Here is a 25,464-nt window from a genome sequence, read left to right as displayed (position 1 = left end):
ACCAACTCATCTGTCCTTGGCAAAGGGTGGGCATCAGTCTTTGTGACTGCATTAAGAGCTCTATAGTCCACAAAGAATCTCAATTCTTTGGATCCTGCCTTTGGTACTAACACAACTGGGCTAGGCCATGGACTAGTAGAGGGCTCTATTACCCCGAGATCAAGCATCTTCTTGACCTCCCCTTTGATGTGGGTCCTTACATTTTCTGAAATTGTTTTTTCTATGCTGTTGACTTGCAGTCAGTCACCAGCGAGCATATCATGCTGCCCCCAAGGGGTCAAGCCTGGTGTAACGCTCACCTGATTCCCACAGAGGCGCCGACCTGTTCTGGACTGCTATGACCTTTTCTAAGGTGATGCCCAGGACTCGGAAGAAGGACTGGACCGGACCCCCAAACCTCACCTGTCTGGCCCGTGGAAGAATCCTTCTGTAGATGGAAAAGGGGATGAACTGTCTGCTGGATAATGTGTCGGATTCCCCCTCTTCTCCCTCTCACACTCCTCGAACCCCCTCCGCGATTCCCCGTAGAGTCTCACCTTAGAGTCTGAAAGGGCGAGCTGTCCATCCTGCTTCCGATGCAGGGGCGCGTTGATTTCCAGTTACTTCACTGGATCTTGGGTTTGGTGAGTATTCAACTCCGCTTGACTTTTCTGATATGAGGCCGTAAGTATTCAGTTGCAAAAGTTCAAGCCTTAATTGTCCGTTGTCCTTTTCTCTATTTCAGATGCAGGATGAAGAATCTGCGTAGAGGAATGGATTCCCCAAAGGTAAACTCTGGTGAGTCTTTTTGATGGATGGATCCCTTAGTGATTTTGCTTTCACCCACGCTTTCACCCACTAATGCGTGTGTCTTTTTCCCCTTAGGGGCCGGGGTACGGAAGTGCCAAAGAAGCGGCGCCGACCCGAGGTGAGGAAAGATTGTCCCAACAATAATCAGGTAAGTCTTAAGGTGGAAGAATCAGGCCTTCCTCAATCTGTTCCTTCGCTCACCTTTGTTTTGTCTCTTTTTCTCCTTAGGCGCTGAAAGGCGACGGGTGGTGCCAATGCTCGCTGAAGAGCCCGAGGGCGCCTCGTGAAGGTGAGTGGAACGCGGCGCTGCAGCGAGCGATGCGATGCGCTTCTAAAAATAATGTCTTTTCTCAGGATCGTCGGAGTGATGGTTCCGGACTCCGGATGGAGGTAGGTAAAGTTCAATTATTCACCTTTCTCTCCTTTCCTTCCTTTTCAGGTGTTCCAGGTTGCAGGCGGGCGTGGCTGGAGCCAGGATGCAGGAGCAGACACGGTGAGCGTCCAGCTGCTAGATGCAGAACAACGCGAAGCGTGAGCTGCTGTCTGGGCGTGGTTTAAATAGCCCCCAAAGTAGTTCCAGGTAAGTATTCTTCCTCAGTCACGCCCGAGTGGTAAAATAGTCCCATAGGTAAAATAGTCCCTTTCAGACCTCAAGGAGGTCTGGATCCGGCAGCATGGTCTGCATCAGGTAAGTCCATCCAAGCACTGCCATAATGAGCCTGGCGCCTATGGTGCCAGGACTGATGCCTTCTATGAGCCTGGCGCCAAAGACGCCAGGACAATGTCCAAAGAGCCCCTATAAGGGGTTGCTGGGTCCCTCCCTGGGGACATGATGTCTGCTTTCGGGGACACTGGGCCTGAACTGGCTTCCCGGGAGTAGGCATCATGACACCTGGCGAAAGTGAGAACAGAGAGGCAAATTGATTTAACATTGCTTTGCACTCTTCTTGTTGCTCAGATGTCAGATTTGAAGAGAGATTTACTCCTTCAATCTTTTCGTCCAAGGGTAAGCCTCTGAGGAGATCAGGGAGAGCTTCACTCTCTCCTTCCTCTTCTGTTGAAGCTAGAAGCAAGGCTCCTACTTCAGGCCTGGAGACATATGCCTTTAGTCGGTTGGTGTGGAAGACTCTGCGAGACTCCTCGGGATTGCCCAAGTCCACCAGATAGTTTACCTCTCCAAGTGAACCCACAACCTTGAAGGGTCCCATCCATTTATCTTGCAAGGCCCTCTGCCTTGTTGGGATCATAACTAGAACTAGCTGGTCTTGCGTGAACTCAACCATGTTAGCCTTTTGGTCATGCCAATGTTTGACCAAAGCTTGTCCAGCTTTCAGGTTATCACTTGCTTCTGCCATCATTTGTGACATTCTCTTCCGGAGACCTATCACATAGTCAGTCACTCTGACTGGCTTGGGGGAAGGAGCACTCGCCAACGCCTCCTTAATCAGGGCCAATGGGCCTCTGACTGGATGGCCATAAAGAAGTTCAAAGTGAGAATAACATACTCCCGCCTGAGGGACTTCTCTATAAGCAAAGAGAAGGCATGGCAATAGAAGGTGCCACTTTGTTTTAAGGGGATCCTCTAAAGCACCCATCATGCTCTTCATGGTTCTGTTGAACCTTTCTACCAACCCATCTGTCTGAGGGTGGTAGGCGGTAGAGAACTTGTAAGTAACTCCACAGGTTTCCCACATGGCTTTCATGTAGTGGGACATACAATTTGACCCCCTGTCAGAGATTACTTCCTTAGGAAACCCAACCCTGGTAAAAATACCAAGGAGGGCCTTAGCCACAGCCTGAGCTGTAACAGTCCTCATAGGAATTGCCTCGAGGTACCTAGTAGCATGGCCTACTACAACAAGGATACACCTGTTGCCCGAGGAGGTTGGGGGATCAAGGGGACCAGCAATGTCAATCCCTACCCTCTCAAATGGGACTCCCACGACTGGGAGAGGCACTAAAGGTGCCACATTCGTGGACCCAACCTTACCAGAAGTCTGGCAGGTATGGCAGCTCTTGCAAAACTTATCTAACTCAGCCCCCATCTTTGGCCAATAAAAGTAGAAAGCGCCTTTCCTTGGTCTTCTTGAAACTCAAGTGACCAGCCAAAGGAATCTCATGGGCCAGTTGCAAGAACTGTTGTCTGTTTTCTTGAGGTACTACAAGCCGCTTGTAGTCTCCAGGTGCAGACTCAGTTGGTTCACTGTAGAAGAGGCCATCTTCCCAGTGCAACCTATACTTTCCAGGCTCTTGCCCATCAGCCTGAGAAGCTGCCTGTTGGCGAAGACCTTCCAGAGATGGACATTCTCTCAGTCCCTTACTGAAGTCTGCCCTGTTGGGTCCACCTTCTGCCAGTAAAGACTGCAGCTCAGAATGGTCAACAGGATACAGATCTCCAATGAGTTATTGGCCTTTCACTAGCTCTTCTTCGGAGTCTAGCTTCACCATACAGGGTTGTACCTCCCTCTCAGCTGGAAGTGGAGTTACAGGTGTAACTTTGGACAACCTAGGGGGAAGTCCTTGTTGGAAGCACTGGAGTGCTTGCTGTTGGCTGTTTCTTGGAAGTCTTGGGTTTCCCCTTTGCTTCTTTTTGTTAAGTGATAGCAAGCTGTAACTCCAGTGGAGTAGGAGTAATATCTTTCTTCATCATCTCCTTGGGAGTACCTCTCATGGTTCTCTCCCTTACAGGTCTGGTGAGCTCCAGTAACCTTTTACTAGGGGGTCTGGGGTTATGTGACACTACTCCAAGAGTTTTCAGGTCATTACCCAACAGAACCCTTCCTGGTACCTCACTTTGTATACTGACAGGTATCTTCACAGTCATGTCATTACACTGGGTGAGAACTGGTAATTCGGGAAGCATCTGCACAGGCCCTCCAGCTAACTTGGTGAGGCGTTTGGGTGCCTTAGCAACATCCTCAGCCTGAAAAGAAGATTTATCCACCACAGTTATGCTGGCCCCAGTGTCCCTAATGGCAGGAGTCTCCTGACCATTCACCTGGACACTGTCCTTATAATACTCTTTAGTATCATCTGGGATAGAGTTATAGACATCTAAATTATGTTGTTCCCACAGACCCAGAGACACTAAAGAAACACTGGCTGAGACTCCAATGGGTTCATCAGCCAGTAGTAGAAAGTTTGCACTTGCCATTTGTACTTCCTCCTCTGTAGCGAAGGCTAAGGAGACAAGCTGGACCCCTGAAGGTTTACCCTTACATCTGGGATCTCCTTTCACATGGTCAGGCGAGCCACAAACATAGCATTTGCCAAATGCTTTCTGGAATGGTGGCTTGCTCTGACCTCCTTCTGGTTTACCACCAGAGGGTACACTACTCTGATTTGGTTTCCCTTGTGGCTTTGTTTGGGGCCCTCTTTGGGATTGGAATTATTAGAATTCGCTTTGGAGTCCTTTTTTGGCTGTTTCCCCTCATCCTTTTTCTGAGTTACCCCAGAGTCCTTGTGAGTGGCCCTGTTGGCAACTCACAAGTCAGCAGCCTTAGCTAGTTTCCTGGAATCTAATTCCTTTGAATCAGCCAAGTGCTGTCTGAGTTCAGGAGAGCAGGCATCATAAATTGACTCAAACATCACAAGATTCTTCATTCCCTCATAAGTGTTCACCTTGTAACCCTTAATCCATCCCTCCAAGTTCTTCATACTTTCACTCACCCAGGTAGCCCAAGGGGTAGCATCATGCTTTTTGAGGGTCCTAAACCTCTTAAGGTACTGGGAAGGGGTCTTCCCAAATCTAGCTATCAAAGCTAGCTTCACACATTCATAATCCTTCTTATTCTCCTCCCCCAACTCCATTACCACATCAGTTGCAACAGGGGGGAGCCTAGAGAACAACCAGGAAATTAACACATTTCCTGTAATGTTCTGGAGCCCATGATTATATTCAAACAAACTCAACCAGTCCAACACATCCAACTTGGGCTCATACATACCCACCAACTCCTTAGGCATCTGGGGTCTTTTGGGACTGGAACTCCTAGAGGATTCGGAGAGAGAAGCACTTTCCACAGACAATTTTTTCATTTCTAGCTCATGGTTGAGCTCCATTTCTCTGAGCCTTAGTTCTTGGTGCTGTTCTGTTTGAGCACTAATTCTTTTGAATTCTAATTCAAGTTTCGTTTTTTCTAGTTCCATATATTGGGGATTAAGTGTGGGACCTGGTAAATGTCCCGCAGGTACAGCTGGCAGGGCAGGTAGAGGCCCAGGGGAGACAACTCTAACATCTTCCCCCTCCTCTTCTGCTTCTGACTCAAAGTTATCAATACTAACATTCATATCAATATAATTGCTGTTATCAACAGTTGCTGGAGTGGTAGGTTTCTCTGAAATACCATCCAGACTTTGGTTTGCTAACAACCTTTCTATTAGCTCCATTTTCTTGCCCTTAGTCAGGAGATTCTTATGCTAACAGAAAACTCTTAAACAATCAGCAGTTTTTGTAGCAAGGGACTCTTGACTATAACTTTCCATAGTTGACAGGTTTAGAAAATAACTTCTTTAGTGCTAAGCTTTGTGGTTAGTTGCACTAAGGTATCTATAAGCACACTAAAGTGTATACTCAATACAAATCCCACCGCTGCCACAAGTGTTAGGCAGAAACCTGTGCAGTTCCCTTAGGGACCACTGCAAAAGATTTAGGACTACAGGCGGTTGGCAGTAAACCCAATTGGTAGCAGTCTGTACCACCCAGATTTACCTGGTAGCTGTGCCTGAGCAGTCAGACCTCTCTCAAGATGAGTTAGGCAGTATATAGAGTATACACAATAGTTACAGAGATACAGTAGCACAAGCAAACACTGACCAGAGTTTTGGTGTAAAAGTATATAATTATTTATTTAAAGACACACTTGTAAATTATACTAGCACAAAAAGAGGTAAGTAAATTCAACACACAGTGGGGATGATTCATGGACTTATTTGTGCCGAAAAACGGGGATTTGTGCGCCATTCTACCCGCAAATCCCTGTTTAACAAATGGGGATGTGCAGGCAGAATGGCGCACAAATCCCCGTTTTTCGGCGTAAATAATTCCATGAATCAGCCCCAGTCACTATTATATATATATATATATATATATACAACCCTGATTACTTATTAGACAAGTATTAATGAGAAATACCACTTATTTTTAGACAGAGGTGAGCGCTTAACGTAAAATGGCACTCTATTAAGTTATTTAAAAAGGGAGGGAAAAAGGCAGAGTTATGAAAGCACGCAAATCTCAATACTTTCCAAAGAACCACAGTGAGGAAGGTTAGGCAAAGTCTACTGGAGAGCAAGGAAGTTCAAATGCCAGGTCCACTCTTAGAGAGAGCAAGCGAAATTATTGGTTGGTTATGCCCAAAGAGTCTTTGTAAATAGTTCACAAAAGCTTGAGATCAAGTCAGGAAAAGTTAGTTAACAGGCTCCAGGCTAACCCAGGTTAGAAAGTCGAGGATTTACTGTCACCCCGAACGATCTGTCGCAAGGGAAGCCAGGCGGGACGCAGTACCTGAAAGTGGGAAGAACGCTCCAGCGGGGGCAGTTGTTCCTGGCAGCGGGTGCAAGTCGGTGTTTTGTCCAGAGGAAGAGGAGGTCTCGACGTGGAGGAAAGCTGAAGGTCGTTGCATTGCCAGGGAAGAAACCAGCCGCAGAGTTTCCCGGTTACAAGGTACCACCCTTTTCTTCGCGGTAGTGGTAAACCGTGGTATTCCGGTTGCCGGGGTGCTTGGCACGGGCAAGGCAGCCACGAGATGGTCCAGGAAGGCGAAAAGACAGGCAAACTGGTTATCCCCACCAGTCAAAGGAAGAAGACTCTCCGGGCTGGAGATCTCCTCTGTCGTCGGGAAAAGTGGTGAGACGGTTCAGCAGGGCTCCAGTGGTGGTGTCGTCGTTGCAGGTTGGCTCGGCTTCTCCCTCCTCGGATTCTTTAGGTCCTGTGGTGACTTCTGAAGTTCCAGTCCCCAAAGCCCTGCTTTTATGCAAAAAACCCCCATTCATTCAGCCCAACTGTCACTCAAACATGCTAAGTGGTGAGCCCAATCACACAAGAGTGCGACTTGAGTTGCCGAGGCAACTCAGTCCAGGGTGCCTAAACCCCCTCCCACACCCCCTGTGGTACCCAGACAGAGTGGCACCACTTTTGGAGGCTTCTGTGGAGAAGCCCGCCAAAAAGTGGAACAAAGGGCTCGACTTGGGTTGGAGTCACAGAAGCGAACACAAATGCCATTTTGGAACCAATTTTCGGCACAAAATGCCAACCGGTGAATTTATATTAATTTAATAAACCGGCGGTATGTTCGAGGCTATTTTAAAAAGTGGTAGCCTCGAACAATGGGAAAATCCCATAGGAATATATTTGCGGTCGAATATAAAAAGTAGTATCCACTGCCACCAGCCAAAACTCGGTCGGGGGGAACTGGACAGTGCCCCCTCGAACAACAGACCGCGGGGCAATCGAATTGCCCCGACCAGTATGTCCACAATATGATGGTTTGTACTGGTTCTGTTCACAATTTGAGACTAGTAAAGCCAATGGTGACTTTCGATGCCCTGGGAGACAGACAGTCCCAGGGTATGGAGTCTATGTTTGCGGGTCGCTACGACACCCCTGGGTTACTGCACAGAGGGTGCTGTGTAACCCACATATCAAAAACACATGAAACCATATGGGGAAAAGGACCCCATAGCCCATAGAACACATACAAAGTCAAAGGAACACCCCAAATCATGTCTAAGAGTGGGAGGAAAAGAGTCTCACTCTTAGCAGGAGAAAAAATAAACCCCAAAAATCCAGCAAAGCTGCTGGGGGACTCACTAGGTTTGGGAAATTAGCCTTTACAGAGAATTCTCCCCAACATCAGATCATTGGAAATTAAAATGAAGGAAGCTTCAACAGCAGCACAGCTGCTCAACCACACAGACTCAGTATGGGTCTGCCTTTGCTTAAAAGCATCTGTTTAAGTGATATTGTGGCGGACTGGCATGAAAGCCATTTCTTTTGCATGTGCCTGATTTATTGCTGAACAACAGCCTTCGAAATCATGAGCAATACAGGGCAGGCACAGCGAGGGATTCGGTTTTCAAAAGCACTGGTATTGCACGTAAAAAAGAAGATAAACTACCTGTGAGGTGTCGTTATACTCTACTGTACCCTTTCCCCTGTCTAAAATAGCATTTCCCAGACTGCAGCACCACTTTTCTAAATTGCTGAAAGTTTACGGACACTTTTGCAAAATATGAAAGTGGTAGACTTTAAAGGAATGCTTGTGCTGCCACTGGAGCACATTTCTGCAACAAGGGAATGGTTGTGCTGGAAACTCGAGAGGAGAATGTCAGCTTTCCACACTACTTTTAGTACGAGCTCAGAATCGGGCCCAGAATGTCAGTACTCTACTTCATTTCAGAAAACAGACAAAGAAATGTCTTGAAGTCCCTTACATTAATCAGTGGTGCTTGAGAAAACACCAGCTGATCGCGTTGCTTCTTCATGTGTGTTCTCTCTCTCTGCTTGGTAAGGGCAAATGGCATTCCTGAACTTTCTAATGAGTGCCTTGAGAAAGCAGTTAGCCAAAGGCACATATGAATGGGGCGTTGCTGGGTGGGGCAGCACAATAGTCACCTTTGTTACAGTAGTCCAGTTCATAGAGCTCACTGTCTTCAGGCTGCTGCTGCCAATACACCAGGTAGTATGTCACGTTGCCGTTTGGTTCGGAGGGTGGCTTCCACCTCAATATGATCTGGGATGACGAATTCGAAACAGATAATGGATCCTGTGGGACAGAGGGAACTGCAAGGAGAGAAAGAAAAATTTCATTAGAAAAATATGAAATATTCAGGTGATCACAGTATTTTAGACAGTGTTCTACCTGCCAGGTACATCTACTTTGCCCAGAGTGACACAAAGATACGTGCACAGAAAACTATGGCTTCGGGTGCAAGACTGGGGTAGACGCCCCATCTTACACAAAGAGAAAAGCGTGGATTCGCATCGCAGTCCAATATATGCGAGTAGTTCGACGCATACCACATAGAACAGAAGAACTTTTGGGTAAAAAACAGATGCATGAAATAGTACAACATATAGATGTGGTGATCCACTGAGAATGCATGCTAGTTACTCCTTTAAACGTTACAAGATCTTGGACAAACCATTTAACAACAACTTGGATGTATAAAGCATCGGTCACTAACCAGCTTCCATAGGTTCATGATAACTGCTGAGTTGGTGCAAAAGGCACCAGATCACTCCAAAGTGTACACTGAAGGTTAGCAGTAGATTAGACACTTCTCCTGATGAAACTACCATAGTGAGGTTACTTTAAACATTTCAAGCAGCCAGACAAAGGAAAGTTTGCTTCAAAAAGTACCACGTTACAGTACGAGTATAGAAGGCACCCAATCGTCTATTGCATGCTTTCGGCGTAGAAGGTTGCATAGCATTGGGAGGCGTCCAAAATGCTGAAGGTCAGACTGAGAATAGCAAGGCCGAGAAACGACTAAGAGGAAGGATTTTTCATTCCCTATGGACAGCATAGGGGGCCCTATTGATGTGACTGATGTTAATGTTAAAAGTATTAATAGAGCACACCGTCGTCAACGGATTTGGTCATCATGCACTCAGGCCGATCTGTAAACAAAGGTCGGGGGTGGGGGGAGGGGTGGGTTTAGTGGGTGAAGAGGGCGTAGTAAAGTGAGAGGTGGTGTACTTTTGGCAGCTTCAGTTTGGTTTTCACCGTGCACAGAGCTTGGGAGTGCATATAGGATCGAAGCAAGTCCTCATGTGCTGTTGTTGCGATCTATGTGTTGATTGTGTGTTGTTGCGGTGAAGTGTGTGCGGTTTGCTGCGAGAAAGGTGGTTGTGGGTTTTTGTGTGAAGTATGCAGAAATTTGAGGTATTGGTTAGTGGGTTATAAGTCTCATAATCCTTGTAGTTTATGTATCAGGTTGTCATAGAGGGTAGGTATATTCTTTATCTGGTTTATTGTCTAGTTTCTGGGGGATACCGTGGCTGGTTTCCAGCAGATAAAGGCCTTTGTACCCCAGGTTCGGCGAGTATTTTCCCTAGTTTGGTAGTGGTGGTATATTACCATTCACCAGCTCCATTATATCTATTTACTGTCGGTTGTCTATTATTGGTATATTTCTCTTCCCTTTCATGAATCTAATCTGATAAAAGGGTTTGCACGATAAGATGGGTGAATAGGTAGTTTATGAGCTATAGGAAGGCCAGATCACAGTGCACGGTGATCCCCATGCTATTCCAGTGGAGGTTTGCATGGTACGCACAAGGTCCTGATGGGAGATTGGAATACATGCATCTCCTGACGGCGAAGCAGTAGGCGTTTCATTAGGTCAGAACAACAATAAAAGCCAGAGTCACAGGGACAGGTAGCCCAAACAGCCTTTATGCAGCACAGGCTGGTGAGGTGTGGTAAGACTCTGGGACTGGGACATTACCCGAGCAGCAGTTAGTTGGATGAAAAGTTCACTAGAATATTGCAATAGGGCACAAGTATGATAAGTCATTTATTAGGCACCTGTACTCAAGTGGTTCTAGGCGCAACACAACAAGGAAAGGAGTACAAAAGGATGACAAAACACCGATCTTACTAGGCCTTGTCTCATCCAGATCGTGCAAGTGTGGGGGGGGAAGGGAGGGGGCGTAGTGCACGGGGGTGAGGGGGAAGGGGAGAGTGCAAGTAACTCGAAAGTTCTGCTGCAAGGTGGTTCATAAGTACAGAGAGTCAGGGGAATGTAGAGTTGCAGATATAGTCCCTTAAGTGGTTGGGAGGCCAAGAGGCAGTGCAAGGGCAACTGGTCATACAGGAGCCTGGTCCTGTAAGTTCAGGGGGAGGCCTGGTAACCAGTATGTGCAGCAGACAAGGACATAAGCAAGGTAGAGGGATAGAGAAAGTGGAAGCGAAAAGGAAGGTCTTAAGGTGCTTCCGGAACCTTAGGTGGTCCTGCTCAAGTTTGAGAGAAGCAGGCAGGCTGTTCCACAGGGAAGCCCCAGCCAAGGACAGAGATCGACCCCCCCCCCCCCACTCTCTGCCTGGAGGAGCGGCTGACCCTCAGAGTTGGATGAGCAGAGGGCTCGAGAAGGAATATGCTTAGGAAGAGAATGTTGTAAGTAGTGTGGTCCCCGGCCCAAGAAACCTTGTGGACGATGCAGAGGGTCTGGGACTTGGTCCTCACATACACAGGGAGCCAGTGGAGAGATTTCAAGGGCAGAGAGTTATGATCCCTGTGTTTGAGGCCAAGAACCAGTCTTGCAGTCCTGTTCTGAATTAGTTGTAAAGGGAGAAGAGTAGAGGCAGGCAGATTTAGAAAGAGGCTGTTGCAGTAGTCCAGCCTAGAGAGGACCAGGTCTCTGGAGACAGTGAGCTTGTGGTGGAAAGTGAGAAAAGGAATAATACCTATGAGGAGGTGCAGCTGGTAGTGTGACACACCATTCCTGAATTGCAGAAAGACAGTCTGTAATGAGAGAAGAAGCAGAAGTGGCTGAGGGGAGCCTGAAGGAGAGCTGGGTGTCATCTGCATAGCACTGAAAGTTAGAGCAGAAGGTAGAGATGTGTAAACTCTGCTTGGATACGGATCACCAGATGGTACTGCCATGTTACCGCTCTCCACAAGATGTGTGTTCCTACAAACCCTGTGCAAGGTTAAATCTTGGCCTTGTGTCATGCAGCACCAGAAAAACAACATATGTACTATAACCACACTTCAACACATCAGGACACGTTATCTATCTTTAAATGAATTCTTACCAGTCTCATTGGTCCGGATGTAAATAATTTTGCTCTTTGCTCCATACGTCCTACGTTCATCAGAATATGTGACTAGCGTCTTGACAAATATGGCATACTGAGTCCAAGGCTTCAGAGAGCGCATTAAATAGCCTGGGTCGACGGTGCGCGGTGGTGGTTCAATATCCACTACTGTCCAGCTGTTGGATCCACATGCATCCTGCCCATCAAACTCGGTCACATCTTGAGTAGGTCTTTTCAGAAAGAAAGCAAAATGATAAAGTTACTGAAGCAATGAAAGCAAAACATTATTTACCAGTAAGTTTATTAACTATAGTGTTTAGATTCTTATGGTACGCATAGTTCACCATTTAGTGGTTGTACCAGTGTATTGCAGTTCATTTATGAGATTTCTTTGCAACAGGCATCGTTCTAGGTGGATGAGTAATGCGATCCTGTATAATGTGTATATTACCCACAATGCTCGTCTGTGCAGATGCCATCTTCAGATTGATTGTTTTGAAGCCTTTCTATGTAATGTCTTATTAAGAACTAGCTGTACTCTTGTATCATATGCCAATCCAGAGAATTCTCTAACACACACCCTGTCTCTGAGCACTTACCTTTTCTCTTGCTATGTGGGTGAAAGTTGCGTAGTCGGGTGCATGCTTGCTAGAGCCACCTGTAAGGGTGCAGGAGGAGAAGACCGAGAGGTGGCACGTTTGTTGGCATAAACATTTATTGTATGAGAAACTATAGAGAAAACCTACCTCTCCCCAACTCGAAGAGGGGTTTCCCTACTTCAACCAAAATACTAAGGATTCCGTCAGGATATCTGTGCAAATCAAGAGTTCACTATACTGTGTCAAAACCCTGCTTCCATCCCTTACACGTGTAACTAAACTAAAGAGGTAGTGGATCTTCCTGGTCGAGAAGTAGGACTCCCTTCTTCTGCACTATGGATCACAGTTCCAATTGTAGCTGGGACTTTTACCTGAGGGAATGGCTTCCTTCCCAGGCCTCAATCCATTTTCAAGATACGCAAGACATTTCCAGGTTGAGATGTCAAACGAGCAGCAAAGTTCTCAGTTCAACTCAAAATGGTAAGGTTCGAGCTTAAACATCAACATTACTTATCGTCCATAGTTACTTTTCACTACTAAGTTGCTGGAGAATGCAACTCTTCACCAGGTATCTTGTAAACTCGATTTCCAAGTGGCTCCCTTCTCTAGGTGTCTGGCTCTCAGTATTTTCCTTTGCACACAGCCAGGGGGAATGACTACCTTCCCCTGGCTTTGTGTTCTTTCAATATCAGAGGAATGACTCCCTTTGCCTGGCCTTCCTCAGCTCCGTTCTCAGACTTTCTTGGATCTTTATTTCACAGTTTACAATGCCTTTTGGGTGTCATACTTTACCTGGCCCTTCTCAGGCCTGGTACAATTCACAACTGCCGGGGGAATGCCTCGCTTCCCTATGCCCTTCTCAGAATTCTTATTATAATTCACAACTGCCGGAGGAATGCCAGTATGCCTGCCTTCCCCCCTAGCCCTTCTCAGGCTTCTTGTTACAGTTCACAACGGTAAAGGGAATGTCTCCTTTCTCTTGGCCTCTCAGGCTTTAGCAGACCTGGTTTACTTTCCTACCAGGTACTGCCACGAAAAAGATGACTGAAAAGAAGTTCTTCTGGATTTTGGCAGACCTAGTTCACTCTCCTGCCAGTTACTGCCACGAAGATGACAACTTGGATGACTGTTGTTGCTTTTTGGGTGCAGGTCGCAGGCTCGTATTTGTGTTTCTTTCCCAGTGTTTCCCTGCTCACCCTGGCTCGGTACTCGTTCCACAGCTCCCTTGCCAACCTTCCCAGCAAGCCAGATACCTTTAGTGTTCTTGCTGGCTTCCTCCGGTTCGTCAAGGGCTCTTCAAGCTTCGTCCTCCCCCTGGCTTCTCTGGCAGGTTGCAGTGTTTCCACAGCGTGTCTCTTCCCTCTGCATACGCGTTATGGCTTGTGCACACCAAACAGGTTCTTCCAATGCCTGGAGTTTCTCCTGGCCAGGCTTCTGTCCTGTTCCACTTCGCTGGAGCAAACAGGGATGTCACAGTTCATTGTTCCTGCCGCACTCGCTGGCTTCTTCCCGGTGCTCGGCCGAACCTCTTCCTCGCTCACGGTTCCTCCAGAAGGGCTTCTTACAAAGGTAAGTCCTTCTCTGGTCTTTATGTTCGAATTATCAGAATGACTAGAAAGCGGGTGTACATTCTCTTGAGGACTCCTCACGGCTCTGCACATCCTCCTCGTACCAGTACCTTACAGGGAGATCTCTATATTCACCCCTGCTCTTCTTCATCCCAGTATCTTCAAGGGAGATCTTCCTAAGGTCAACCATATTCTTCCTCGTCCCAGTATCTTCCAGGTTATTAAAGCTACAGAAACAAATGGAAGTGCGGGGTACAGAGGAGGGAGTGAAGGGATAGGAGGATGTGTAGTAGGTGAAGGAAGGGCATATCGCATTTCTCTTGGATGGTCATCTTGGTCGTCAGAAGGGGTGTCTCTCCCTATGAGATCCTCCCGCCGAGTACCACCGCCAGAAGTACTTTTGGGTGGTGGTCTCACCTCCATGGCATCACGGGAAGAGGCCACCCTTTGCGGAGTAGTGACGACATTCAAGGATTCGTCACATCCCCATCCCCCAATGCCACTGGCTTCCTCTACTCCTATAAGAAAACGGGATAGAAAATCCACGTTTCCTTGTTCCTTTCCCCTTCTGTGTTCAACGCTAAAACAGAAGGGTTGGAGATCAAGGAATCAGCGCATTACCCTTGGTTTTGTGTCTTTCTTAAGACTGATCCATGTTAGGGGCGAGTGGTCTGTAACTAAGGTAATTCTCCTACCTATGAGGTAATGCCTAAGGTAGTTTACAGCCCTTTGTATCGCAGAACCTCGAACTCAATGGTAGAGTAATTCCTCCTCTCTCTCGGGAACAGTTTTCGGCTGATGTAAAGTACCAGATGTTCTACTTGCATCATATTTTCGCAATAAAACTGCCCCTATCCCTACTTTGGAGGAGTCGGTTTGGAGGATAAACTCCTTATTAAAGTCAGGGACTTTTAGGACGGGTGCTCTACACAGAATAGATTTTTCAAAACAACCCTGATCTTCTTTTGTTCACCTTCTGAGGGTCAGCATTCTTTAACTCATCAGTTAAATAGGAGGTGATGGTGTAATAATAATAATAAACCACACCTGTAATAATCAGTAAGGCATAATAAGGCCCTCAGAACACTTTTAGTCTTGGCAATGGGCGTGTCTTGAACAGCCCCACTTTTTCAAGTTGTGGCTCAACCAGTCCGTTCCCCACAAATAAACCAAAGTACTGAACTGATGAGTGGGCCAAATGGCATTTCTCGGGGTTTGCGGTTAGGCCGGTTTGCCTTGGGGGCTTTGGTAACTTCGTACAGATGAAACATATGTTCTTCCTGGGTTTTGCTATGAATAACAAGATCATCCAGATGAGCTTAAAAATTAGAATAGGGTCGCAAGATCTGGTTCATTAGCCTCTGGAATGAAAGGACCTTAAACTGAAAGTCGCCTCGGGGTGGAAAATGCTGTTTTTTTTTGTCCTCTGGTTTTAATGGTACCTGCCAATAGCCCTTGGTAAGATCAATCGTGGAGCGGTAGAAATAAAAAATAAAAGAACGTTTTCGGAGGTCGCAGTGATGGGGGCACAGTAATGGTGTAATTCCCTGCAGCGTGGCCAGGGAATAGGCAGTCTCCAAGTCAGTCTTGATAGTGAGCAGAGTTGTGTCAACCTTCTTACCAAGGTGCACAGTGCTACATCAAGAAACTGCTATTAGTATTGCCGGATCTGAAGCAGAGTTCGAAATTGAAGGGAGCAGGGAGCTAGTTAGCTCGTGCTTCTAGCATAGTAGAGCCTGGTTAGCTTGAAACCAACAGCTACCAGGAGCTTCTTTTGGCTCCTGGGGTCAACTGGTGCCTTCCAAACATGCAAATGTGACATTTAAGAATGTCAACAAAGACGCATTAGAACAAATCTACGCAATGGTTCATGTTAAATGTAAAACGTTAAAGGAGCATCTCTAGTAGATCCTGGTACCCCTGTGGTAGCTCCTGCCAACAGGGTGATGCCAGACACCCAGGAGCTGGCTTTAGCTCCTGCACATCAAATCTCAATTTCGAACCCTGTGAAGACTGAAGTAGATCTTTAAATGTGCATGAATAACTAAGTGGAAAGAGATTTATTACAAATTTATTTGCTTTATAGTTAAAATCTTAATGTTAAAGGATATTTGCACCGCGCACTATTACCACCGGAGTGGTCCCCTGGCGTTCTGGCGGCTCTGAAAAAGGGAGTGGGGGTAGGTTAGTGTGAATAAGCTGTAAAAGTACAAGAGCAGTGATGTGCTGTTGGCAGCCTCAGCCCGGTGGGTCCGTTGGCTGGGCATGGGGTGTTTTACGGTCGCTAGTCGTCGTGTGCTGTTGTGCAAGTCTATGTGTGGTTTGTTTTGTTGTTGCAGTGTTGTGAAGTTTGTGGGGATTGCTGTGTTTAAGGCTTGTGGTTGTGTTTGGTTAGTTAAAACATTTTTACTTGCTTATAAAATACTCCTGTTCTAAATTGGACTTACTTTTTTTTACTCCCCTAAAAATTATTTTACTCCCAACTTCAGAAAATAGGGAGCAAAATACTCCCACTTCGAAACCTAATCTGGAGCACTGGCTGTCACCAAGGCAAATGATCATCACCTTCCACAAACGAATGGGTTAGTGGACAAGTTAGGTGCTGCCAAATACCTTTTCACCTTTGATTTCACTGCAGGGTATTGGCAAATATCCCTGTCCGAAAACACCAAGGATAAGACCGCATTCTCAACACCTGATGGTCTTTACCAGTTCAGGGTAATGCTCTTTAGTCTCAAGAATGCAACTGCCACTTTCCAGAGGTTGGTCAACCATGACCTGGGTTAGATGAATTCTGCATGTCATACATGGATGATATAACAGTTTTCAGCCCTACTAGAAGAAACTAATGTTTTGCGGGCCATTCAGCAGGCTCACTTGACCATAAAGGCTCCCAAGTGTCAGAATGGCCAAGATTCACTGACCTACTTTGGGCATGAGGTTGGTGCGAGCAGGATTCAACCTCTACCCAGTAAAGTACTAGCTGTGCAAGCTGTACAAGACTGGGCCACTCCCACAACCCAAACAGGAGGTGAGAGCTTTTTTAGTCGTCACTGGGTATTTCAAGAATTTCATGGCAAACTATGGTACCATAGCTGCTCCTCTCACTGCTCTCACTACGCCAAAGAAGCCTAAAAGTGCTTCTTGGTCTGAGGAGTGCGAGAAAACGTTCCAAGGCCTCAAGGATTCCCGTTGTCAGGCCCCTGTTCTCAGGACACCCGATTGCTAGAGACCTTTTACTGTGCAGACATATGCCTCTGAAACTGGGATAGGTGCGGTTCTCTCTCAGTTAAATGACAAAGGCAGGGAACATCCAATGTATTTTATTAGTCACCGACTTAAGGGCAGAGCTCAGGTGGGCGACTGTGGAGAAGGAGTGCGTCTTTATAGTGTAGGCCCTTAGGAAGCAGAGACCCTTCCTCTTTGTGACTCACTTCACTGAGCAGACTGTCCAGAAGCCCATAAAGGGGCTAATGAACATGATGTCATGATCTCTGCTTCCAAAAGGTCAGGGTTTTCCCAACTCCCTTGGAAGCAGATCCATAACCCAGGTTCCGAGTGCCAACCAGTCCCAATTGGGACCTTTTGGACCCAGTCTTGGCACCAGGCTCATAAATATGCCCAGTCCCAGCGCTGGAAGCGCCGGGCTCATAATGCTTGGGTGGACTTACCTGCAGCAGACCATGCTGCTTACTTGCCTGCCAGTTGAGCCTCTGATCCTCTTCTGTTTGGAACTACTTTTCCTGTTGGGTGGGGCAGGAGCCACTCCCTAGATTCAGAACACTGGAACTCTTCTGGAAAGCAGGAACTCTTTTCTTACCTAGGCGTGGCTGTGGAAGGAGACCCCTAAGCACTACATGAGGCTATTTAAACCACACCCGATGGATGAATCTTGCTTTGCGTTATTCTGCATCCTCTGCAGCAGAACGCTCATCGTGTCTTCTGCATCTGATCCTGGGCCTAAGGAAAAAGGCTTACCATCCTGAATCCAGTCTTCAGCAACACCTATAAAGACAAGAAAGAACAGGTTAGCATTACGGTCTTCAGTGACAGCGCTTCACTTACCTGGTCCATCGGCTGTCACCAACGCCTCGCGCTGCATTCCGGCATCTGAAAGACAAAAGCTTACCAACTCTTTGCACGCTCCGGAGGCCTTCGGCGCTGCATCCCGCATCTGAAAGACAAAACAAGGTGCGTTTAAAGACATTGGGGAACTTTAATACTCACGTGCCATTACTCCTTTCCACATCTAACCCAGTGGGTATTCCGGCACCCTGCAGCCGCTCCGAACTTGTACCTGCAAAATAAAAAGACAGTTAGAGCGCATTGTGAAGCAGGCAACAAGCGCTTACTTACGTGCTTCCAGGCGCTTCTATTCATCACACGGGCTCCATCTTCAACTCACTTCAGCCCGTCATCCGCCATCGCCGGAACCCTGCAAAACAAGAAACATCATTACTAAAGACTTTAAAGACATTAGAATTACTCGAAACTTACCGTTCGTGCAGTAAACGACGGACAGCAGTCCTCTGAAGTCAAGAGGCCTGCTCCCCTTATCCAGTGAAGAAACTGGTTACAGCACCCTGCCCCGAGGCAGATGGAGAGCACAGCGTTCACTTACCTAAGGTGAGAGCGTTAACCTTTGGGGTTCTACAGGAGAAGAGAAAGGGAAGAAGAGAGAGACATTCAATAACCCAGTTCCTTAATCCCATATTTTCTATCTGCAGACATCTTACCCTTCAAGTCAGACATACAGTGCACAGAGGTCCAGCCCAAAGAGCCCAGCCGTGTGTTACACATCACCTTTGCAGATACGGTATACGCCCAGTCAAGACCGGCGCCTCTACGGGAATCAGGTGAGCGTTACAGAACGCAAAGCCTACCACAAAACTCCCGTCCAGGCGCTATGGAAACCTCGGATACCGACCAGCTAGCCCAGTTACTTGGGACGGTCTGCAGTGACGGGCTGCATGCAGAAGTGCATGCAGCCCGTCAGGAAACAAACGCTCTAAGAAGGGACCTGATTATTTCCAAGGAGCGAACAGATGATCTCGCTAGACAATTGCTACAGTCACAAGTCGGACAGACCCCGTTACCCGCATCTGGGGGAAATCTTCCTTCTACATCCTCTATGAATCCAGTACAGATCAACCTACCTGGGAATGTACCTCTGGCTCCGCCCGAACGATTTTCTGGTGACCCAAAGAGGTTTGCAGTATTTATGAATCAGTGCCGGTTGCATTTCTTATGCCGGCCAGCAGCCTTTCCAACTGATCAAGCTAAAGTAGCTTTCGTGCTTTCGTACCTTAGTGGCAATGCGGCAGACTGGTCGATCCCTCTAGTAAATCAAGATGATCCGGTCCTCCATGATTTTCAAGCTTTTCAGCTCAGTATGGAAAAAGTGGTCCAGGAGAGTTCACCATGGAGAATAGGCCAGGTGCTCAACAAAGCAATACTGATGGGCTATCCAGGATGTATAAGCAACTGGAACAGGAAACCCATTCAGGGGTGGATTCGATCCCTCTGTCCATAGTATGGGGCGGAGAAAGAGTTAGGAAAGATTTTGTTTTCGCACCTTTCCCTCTATGCCCTTTTAAAAAAAAAAAATTGTATTTAGTTTGATATACAAACTTTTACAACATGTAAAAAGAAAAATACATCAAGACAATTATCCAACACTTCATTAGTACTCCCGAAACTAATGAAGTTTCACTCTATAGTTTCCTAGGGCATTCTTTGTGCAGTTTTTGATCGTGTCCTGACGTTTTGAAGGGAAGTAACGCGTTCCGCTTCACTTCCCTTGCGCTCACATCTAAGTTGGAAAAACTGATCAGTTCTTCAGACCATCAATGCTTTTATAGTGCTTTTTTGCTGCCAAAATGTTTCTGCTCCTGTCCACAACCAGGGACGTCCATACATTATGGAGGAAAGGGGACAGAACGTAGATGTACAGGTCTTTTTGGGAACTGGGAAGTAGGAAGATCATTTAAAAAAAAAAAAAAAAAAATGATATATATATATATATATATACCAGTGTTGCTCTGCGTTGTCTTGCTTTCATGACAAACATGTTGCTGCAGAGCTATTCTCCCGGCGCTGAGCTACTTCCTCAAGTGCTCTCTTTATCAGTAAAGACTGAACTTTCCCTTGAAGTACAAGAACAAGTTACATACTAACTGGTAACGTTCTTCAACTGGATGTTGGATGTCCTCCAACGTATTCCACATCTTTGATATCTAAACGTCCACAGCTGTGCTGCTTCGGAAATTTTTCAGCAGAGGGCGTCTGGCGTCAAGTCGATATCCCTCGAAAGCCTCCGTTCAGGGTGACGTCATTGGATGTTGTAAGTAGCACGCACGCGCCTGTAGCCTCAGTTCATGTTTTTTCCCCTCCACAATGTGCGACATACTCGTACACAATGCCTGCTAGACTGCACAAAGCCTTGAGGGAAGGCAAGCTGCAATAGCATAGGAAATTCTTCAGAAGGGCAGGCTGAGAGGGCTATGAGGAATATGTTGGATGAACAACCAGTCGAAAGAACGTTACCAGTTGGTAAGTAACTTGTTCTTCGAATGGATTGTGTCCTCCAACGTATTCCACATCTTTGATAGACTCCCAAAGCAGTATCAGCGATTGGAGGAGGGCGAACAATTTAGAGTGCCCAATCAGATGGCAGAATAAAGCACTGCTTTACCAAAGGCCATATCTCGACCATGGAAAGCATCCAGGGATTAATGTTTGACAAAGGTGTGGATGGAAGACCACGTTGCAGCCTCACAAATGTTCTTAATAGGAACTCCCCTTTGCAGGGCTGTGGATGTAGCCACGCCTCTGGTGGAGTGAGTTTGCAACCCCTCAGGAGGGACCTTGCCAGCCAATCTGTAACATTCAGTGATGGTGAGGATAATCCACCTGGACATGGTCTGTTTGGTAACAGCCTTTTTGTGGGGTCCAGTGTACCCCACAAAAAGCAGGTCGTCCACACTGACTCTGGACATCCTAGAAATATAAAAGCTCAAAGCTCTCCTAGGGTCCAATCTATGGAGTCTCTCCTCTTCCTTACCAGGATGAGGACAAAGCAGGAAATGCCACCTTCTAACTCAAGTGAAATTCAGACAGTACCTTCGGTAGGAAGGATGGACGTGCGCTCCGTACAACCCTATCCTTGTGGAACACAATAAAGGGCGGCTTAAATGAAAAGTGCATGCAACTCGCTCACTCTGCGAGCAGATGTAACTGCAATCAAGAAAATCGTCTTGAAGGTCAACAGTCTCAAAGGACAAGAGTGCAAAGCTTCAAACGGAGCACCCATCAAGAATTTCAAGACTAAATTTAGATTCCAAACCAGCACCTGAAATAGGGAACGGGGCGAACACATTTGTGAGCTCTTTTAGAAACTGGGAAATCAAAAGGAATCTTAAAATAAGAACATTCTTCAGACGAGCGCTTGAAAATAGACAGCACGGCCAAGTAACCTTTAATGGTACCCACTTGCAGACCTTTGTGGGCCAAAGAAAGCAAGAAAGAACCATCGGAATGGAACACTGTAAAGGATCGACATTGTGTCCTCTGCACCAGTCGCAAAACTTACGGCAACAGTACAGGTATTTGGTTGCCGGATGTCTGGCCAAAAGCAACACCTCCATGTCATCCGGGAGATCCCAATCCTTATATCTCAACCTTTCAGAAACCAAGCGTGAAGGTTGAGAGTCTTGACCTCTGGAGATAGATATATATATATATAGAGGGAGAGAGGGAAAGAGGGAGGGAAGGAGGGAAGGAGGGAAGGAGGGAGGGAGGGAGGGAGGGGGCAAGAGGGAGGGGGGGAGGGAGGGAGGGAGAGGGAGAGAAAGTGAGAGGGAGAGAGAGAGACCTCTGTGGGGAAGACGGCGTGGAGGACAGATGGACATTTCTAGAAGGTCTGGGTGTTAGGCAGAAACCTGTGCAGTTCCCTCTGGGACCACTGCAAAAGATTTAAGACTACAGGTGTTTGGCAGTAAACCCACTTGGTAGCAGACTGTACCACACAGATTCACTTGGTAGCTGTGGCTGAGCAGTCAGACTTCCCTCAAGAAGAGTTAGGCAGTATACAGAGTATTCAGAATAGGTCAAAAGAACACAGTATGGTGTAAAAGAGATATAATTATTTATTTAAAATCACATCTAGAAAAACACACAGGCACTAATAGTAAGCAATTCAAAAACACGGTCACTAAAAGATATACACTCCCTTAGAAGAATATTAGACAAGTCTTAAGTAAAGCCCCACTTATTTTCAGACAGCGGTGAGCCCTTAACACAGATGGCAGTCTAATAATTTGTTTTAAAAGGGAGAGAAAAGCAGAGAATAAATTGAAACAGATCCCAACACTTTTTTCATGAACACAACAAGAGAGGAAGGCAAAGTAAAAATGTGAAGTTAGAGTTCAGTAGGCTGGATCCACTTTAAGAGGATCATACGAAATGTGTCCAAGGTCACACGGTGACAGTGCACAAAAGTCTTGAAAAGGTTCAAAAAGAGTTGGGCCAAAGAAACGGACCAGTTAGAAGGTCAGGGCGGCCAGCCCAGTCCAGAAGGTTAAGGGGTTATTATTACCTTGTTATTATTATTATTATCTTTAGAAAGGGAGGCCTGCGGGCACGGTACCTTAAAGTGGTGAGAATACTCCAGCGGGGGCAGTTGTTCCTGGCAGCGGATGCAAGGCAGTGCTTCATCCGGGGGTAGAGAGGATCTCGTTGGGGAGGAAGACAGGAGTCTGTTGCACTGTCAGGGAAGAAACCAGCCGCAGAGTTTCTCAGGTAAAAGGAGCGGTCCTTTGATTCACGGTCCAGTGGTAAGTGGCTATCCAGTTGCCGGGGTGCTCGGCACGGGCAATTCGATCACAAGCCGGTCTGGGGTGCGAAGAGAAGAAGGTAAACTGGTTGTGCCCACCAGTCAGGGGAAGAAGCCTCTCCAGCCAGCAGATCTTCTCCGTCGTCGGGAAGTGGTGATTCGGTTCCGCAGGGCTCCACCGGTGGTGTTGTCGTGGTAGGTTGGCTCAGCTTCTCCCTTGTCGGATTCTCAGGTCCTGTGGCGACTTCTGAAGTTCAAGTCCCCAAAGCCCTGCTTTTATGCAGAAAACCCCCATTCACTCAGCCTAGCTGTCAATCAAACATGCCAAGTGGTGAGCCGGCCAGCTCACCACTTGGGCCAATCACACAAGAGTGCCACTTGAGTTACCAAGGTAACTCAGTCCAGGGTGCCTAAACCCCCTCCCACACCCTCTGTGGTACCCAGACAGAGTGGCACCACTTTTGGAGGCTTCTGTGGAGAAGCCCGCCAAAAAGTGGCACAAAGGGCTCGACTTGGGTTGGAGTCACAGAAGAGAACACAAACGCCATTTTAGAATCAAGTCCTGGCAAAAAATACCAACCAGCGAATTAATATTAAATAAATAAACCGGCGGTATGTTCGAGGCTATGAGAATTAATAATTAAAGTTGTTAGCCTCGAACAATGCGAAAATCCCATAGGGATATATTCGTGGTCGAATATAAAAAGTAGTATCCACTGCCACCAGCCAAAACTCGATCAGAGGGGACGGAGACGTGCCCCCTCGAATAACAGACCCCGGGGCAATCGAATTGCCCTGACCAGTACGTCCACAATATGGTGGTTTGTAGTGGTTTCTGTTAATAATTTGGGACTAGTAAAGCCAATGGTGACTTTACATGCCCTGGGAGACAGTAGTCAGTCCCAGGGTATGGAGTCTATGGTGGGGTGTCACTATGACACCCCTGTGTCACTGCACAGAGGGTTCTGTTTAACACACATAGTAAAAACACATGAGACCATATGGAGTAAAGGACCCCATAGCCCATAAAACACATTAACAGTCAAAGGAACACCATAAATCATGTCAAAGAATGGGAGAAAAAAAGAGTCTCACTCTGCGCAGGAGAAAAAACAAACTCCGGAAATCCAGCACAGCTGCTGGGGGACTCACTAGGTTAGGAAATTCAGCCTAAAGAGAGAATTCTACCCAACACTGGGTACCATACTCTCATGGTCCAATCCAGAGCAATTAGGATCATGTCCGTGCTGAACCTCAGCAACCTCCTTAGTACCTGAGGTATGACGGGGAACGGAGAAACACGTACAGAAGTGGGAATGATCAATCGACGATGAACGCATCCCCTAAAGCTCCTCTCTGAGGAAATTCCCTTGAGCAAAATCTCTCGCACTTCCCAGTTGGCACCAGTCGCAAACAGATCCACTTGAGAGGTTCCCCAAAGGGCAAAGATCTCCAGAAAGACTTCCTGAGCCAGCTCCCAATCGTGGGACACTGTGCTCTCCCTGCTCAGAGGGTCCACCGCCCCATTCTCCTCTCCGGCTAGATGAACTGCAGAGAGTGAGATTCCTTGCTGTATTGCCCAGAACAAGAGCTGCATCGCCTCTCTGCACAGCAAGAGTGACCCTACCCCCCCTTTGTGTTGAGGAAATGCATGGCCACTGTATTGTCCGTCCTGATCAGGACACTCTTCCTTCGCACAGACAGCAGAAAGGCCTTCAGGGCTAGCCTGATGGCCCTCAGCTCCAAAAGATTTATGTGGAGTTTGGACTCCGACAGAGACTAACAACCGCTGGTGGTCAGCTCATTGGCATGAGCTCCCCATCCTGTGAGGGAAGCTTCCGTCACCACCGTCAACTCCGGCCACGGCTGCCAAAAATGCTCCCCTCTCAGATTCCCTTTGCTGGCCCACCACAAAAGATCCTGTGAGACCGAGAGCGGAATCTGAAGAGGGTCCGACATTTTGCCTGAGGATTGTGACCGCTGTGTCTTGAGAGCCCATTGAAGGGATCTCATCCTCATCCTGGTCTGGCACCAGGAAATTCTAAAGCTGGAAGACTCTGGGCATGATGAAATTTGTCAACCATCTGTACAATGTGATGAGCCCTCACCTTGGGTGGCGAGCACTTCCCCCAAGGATGTGTCCAACACAGTCCCGATGTACTGGAGCTGTCTGGAAGGTGTCAAATGAGACTTCTTGAAATTGAGGGAGAAGCCCAGCTTGTGAAGGATGTGGCAGGTGAGACAGAGATGATCCAAAGCTTGTTCAGGAGAACTCCCTCGGATCAGCTAGTTGTCCAGGTAGGGTTGACGTGAACCCCCCCACCCTCTCCTGAGATACACCCTTTTCTGTAACGCCATGTGAAAAGGCAACACTGGGTCAGTGGAAGGCCCCTGATCTAAAATGTCAGTCAGGTCATCCTGCTTGAATGCAACTGGGGGGGTCTGACCACCCCAGTACTCCGTAACTCTCGCCATCAACCTCCTATAGAAGAATTCAGCATGAGCCCGAGATGGGTCGAGGCCACTGGCATCATGTAAGGACTGCCTCAGATCCTGCAGCTGACTGCCCTCAGAAAAGATGATGTCAAGAGCAGCAGGTGTTTCACCAGGAGCATTAAAATGCTCCAACTCCACATGCGACCTCTCCTCATCCTCATAAATGTCCTGTAGAGAATGAAAGAACTCTCTCCTGGGCACAGGAGTAGACCTGGAGTCAAGAGCAGGTCTCACAGTCTTAAACAGAGCCTTTCATGGAGGTTCCATAGCCACAGGGGCCTCCAACGGCAAATTCTGGCCATTTGGCCCTGATGGCGTCGAGGGCGCTGATAGCTTCAGCGTCGACAAGGGCGCCGAAGGCTCAGTGTGTTGGACCAACGGCAAAGCGCCAACAGCCTCACTCGATGGACATG

General features: G+C 47.3%; 1 protein-coding gene across 1 annotated transcript in view; it reads right to left on the bottom strand.

Moving 5' to 3' along the window:
- Nucleotides 1-25,464, bottom strand: part of INSR (insulin receptor) — a 1,116,918-nt gene that overhangs the window by 350,477 nt on the left and 740,977 nt on the right. Inside the window, exons 8-9 of the mRNA XM_069649227.1 lie at nucleotides 11,553-11,785; nucleotides 8,405-8,572 (exon numbers count right to left, since the gene is read on the bottom strand). Coding sequence (XP_069505328.1) covers nucleotides 8,405-8,572; nucleotides 11,553-11,785 — 401 coding nt within the window. The remainder of the gene's footprint in view (nucleotides 1-8,404; nucleotides 8,573-11,552; nucleotides 11,786-25,464) is intronic.

This window comes from Ambystoma mexicanum, chromosome 1p (genome assembly GCF_040938575.1).
Source record: "Ambystoma mexicanum isolate Mex_15411 chromosome 1p, UKY_AmexF1_1, whole genome shotgun sequence".
NCBI classification, from domain to species: Eukaryota; Metazoa; Chordata; class Amphibia; order Caudata; family Ambystomatidae; genus Ambystoma; species Ambystoma mexicanum.
The sequence above is the reverse complement of the archived record's forward strand: the minus strand, read 5'-3'. Positions and strand labels throughout refer to the sequence as shown.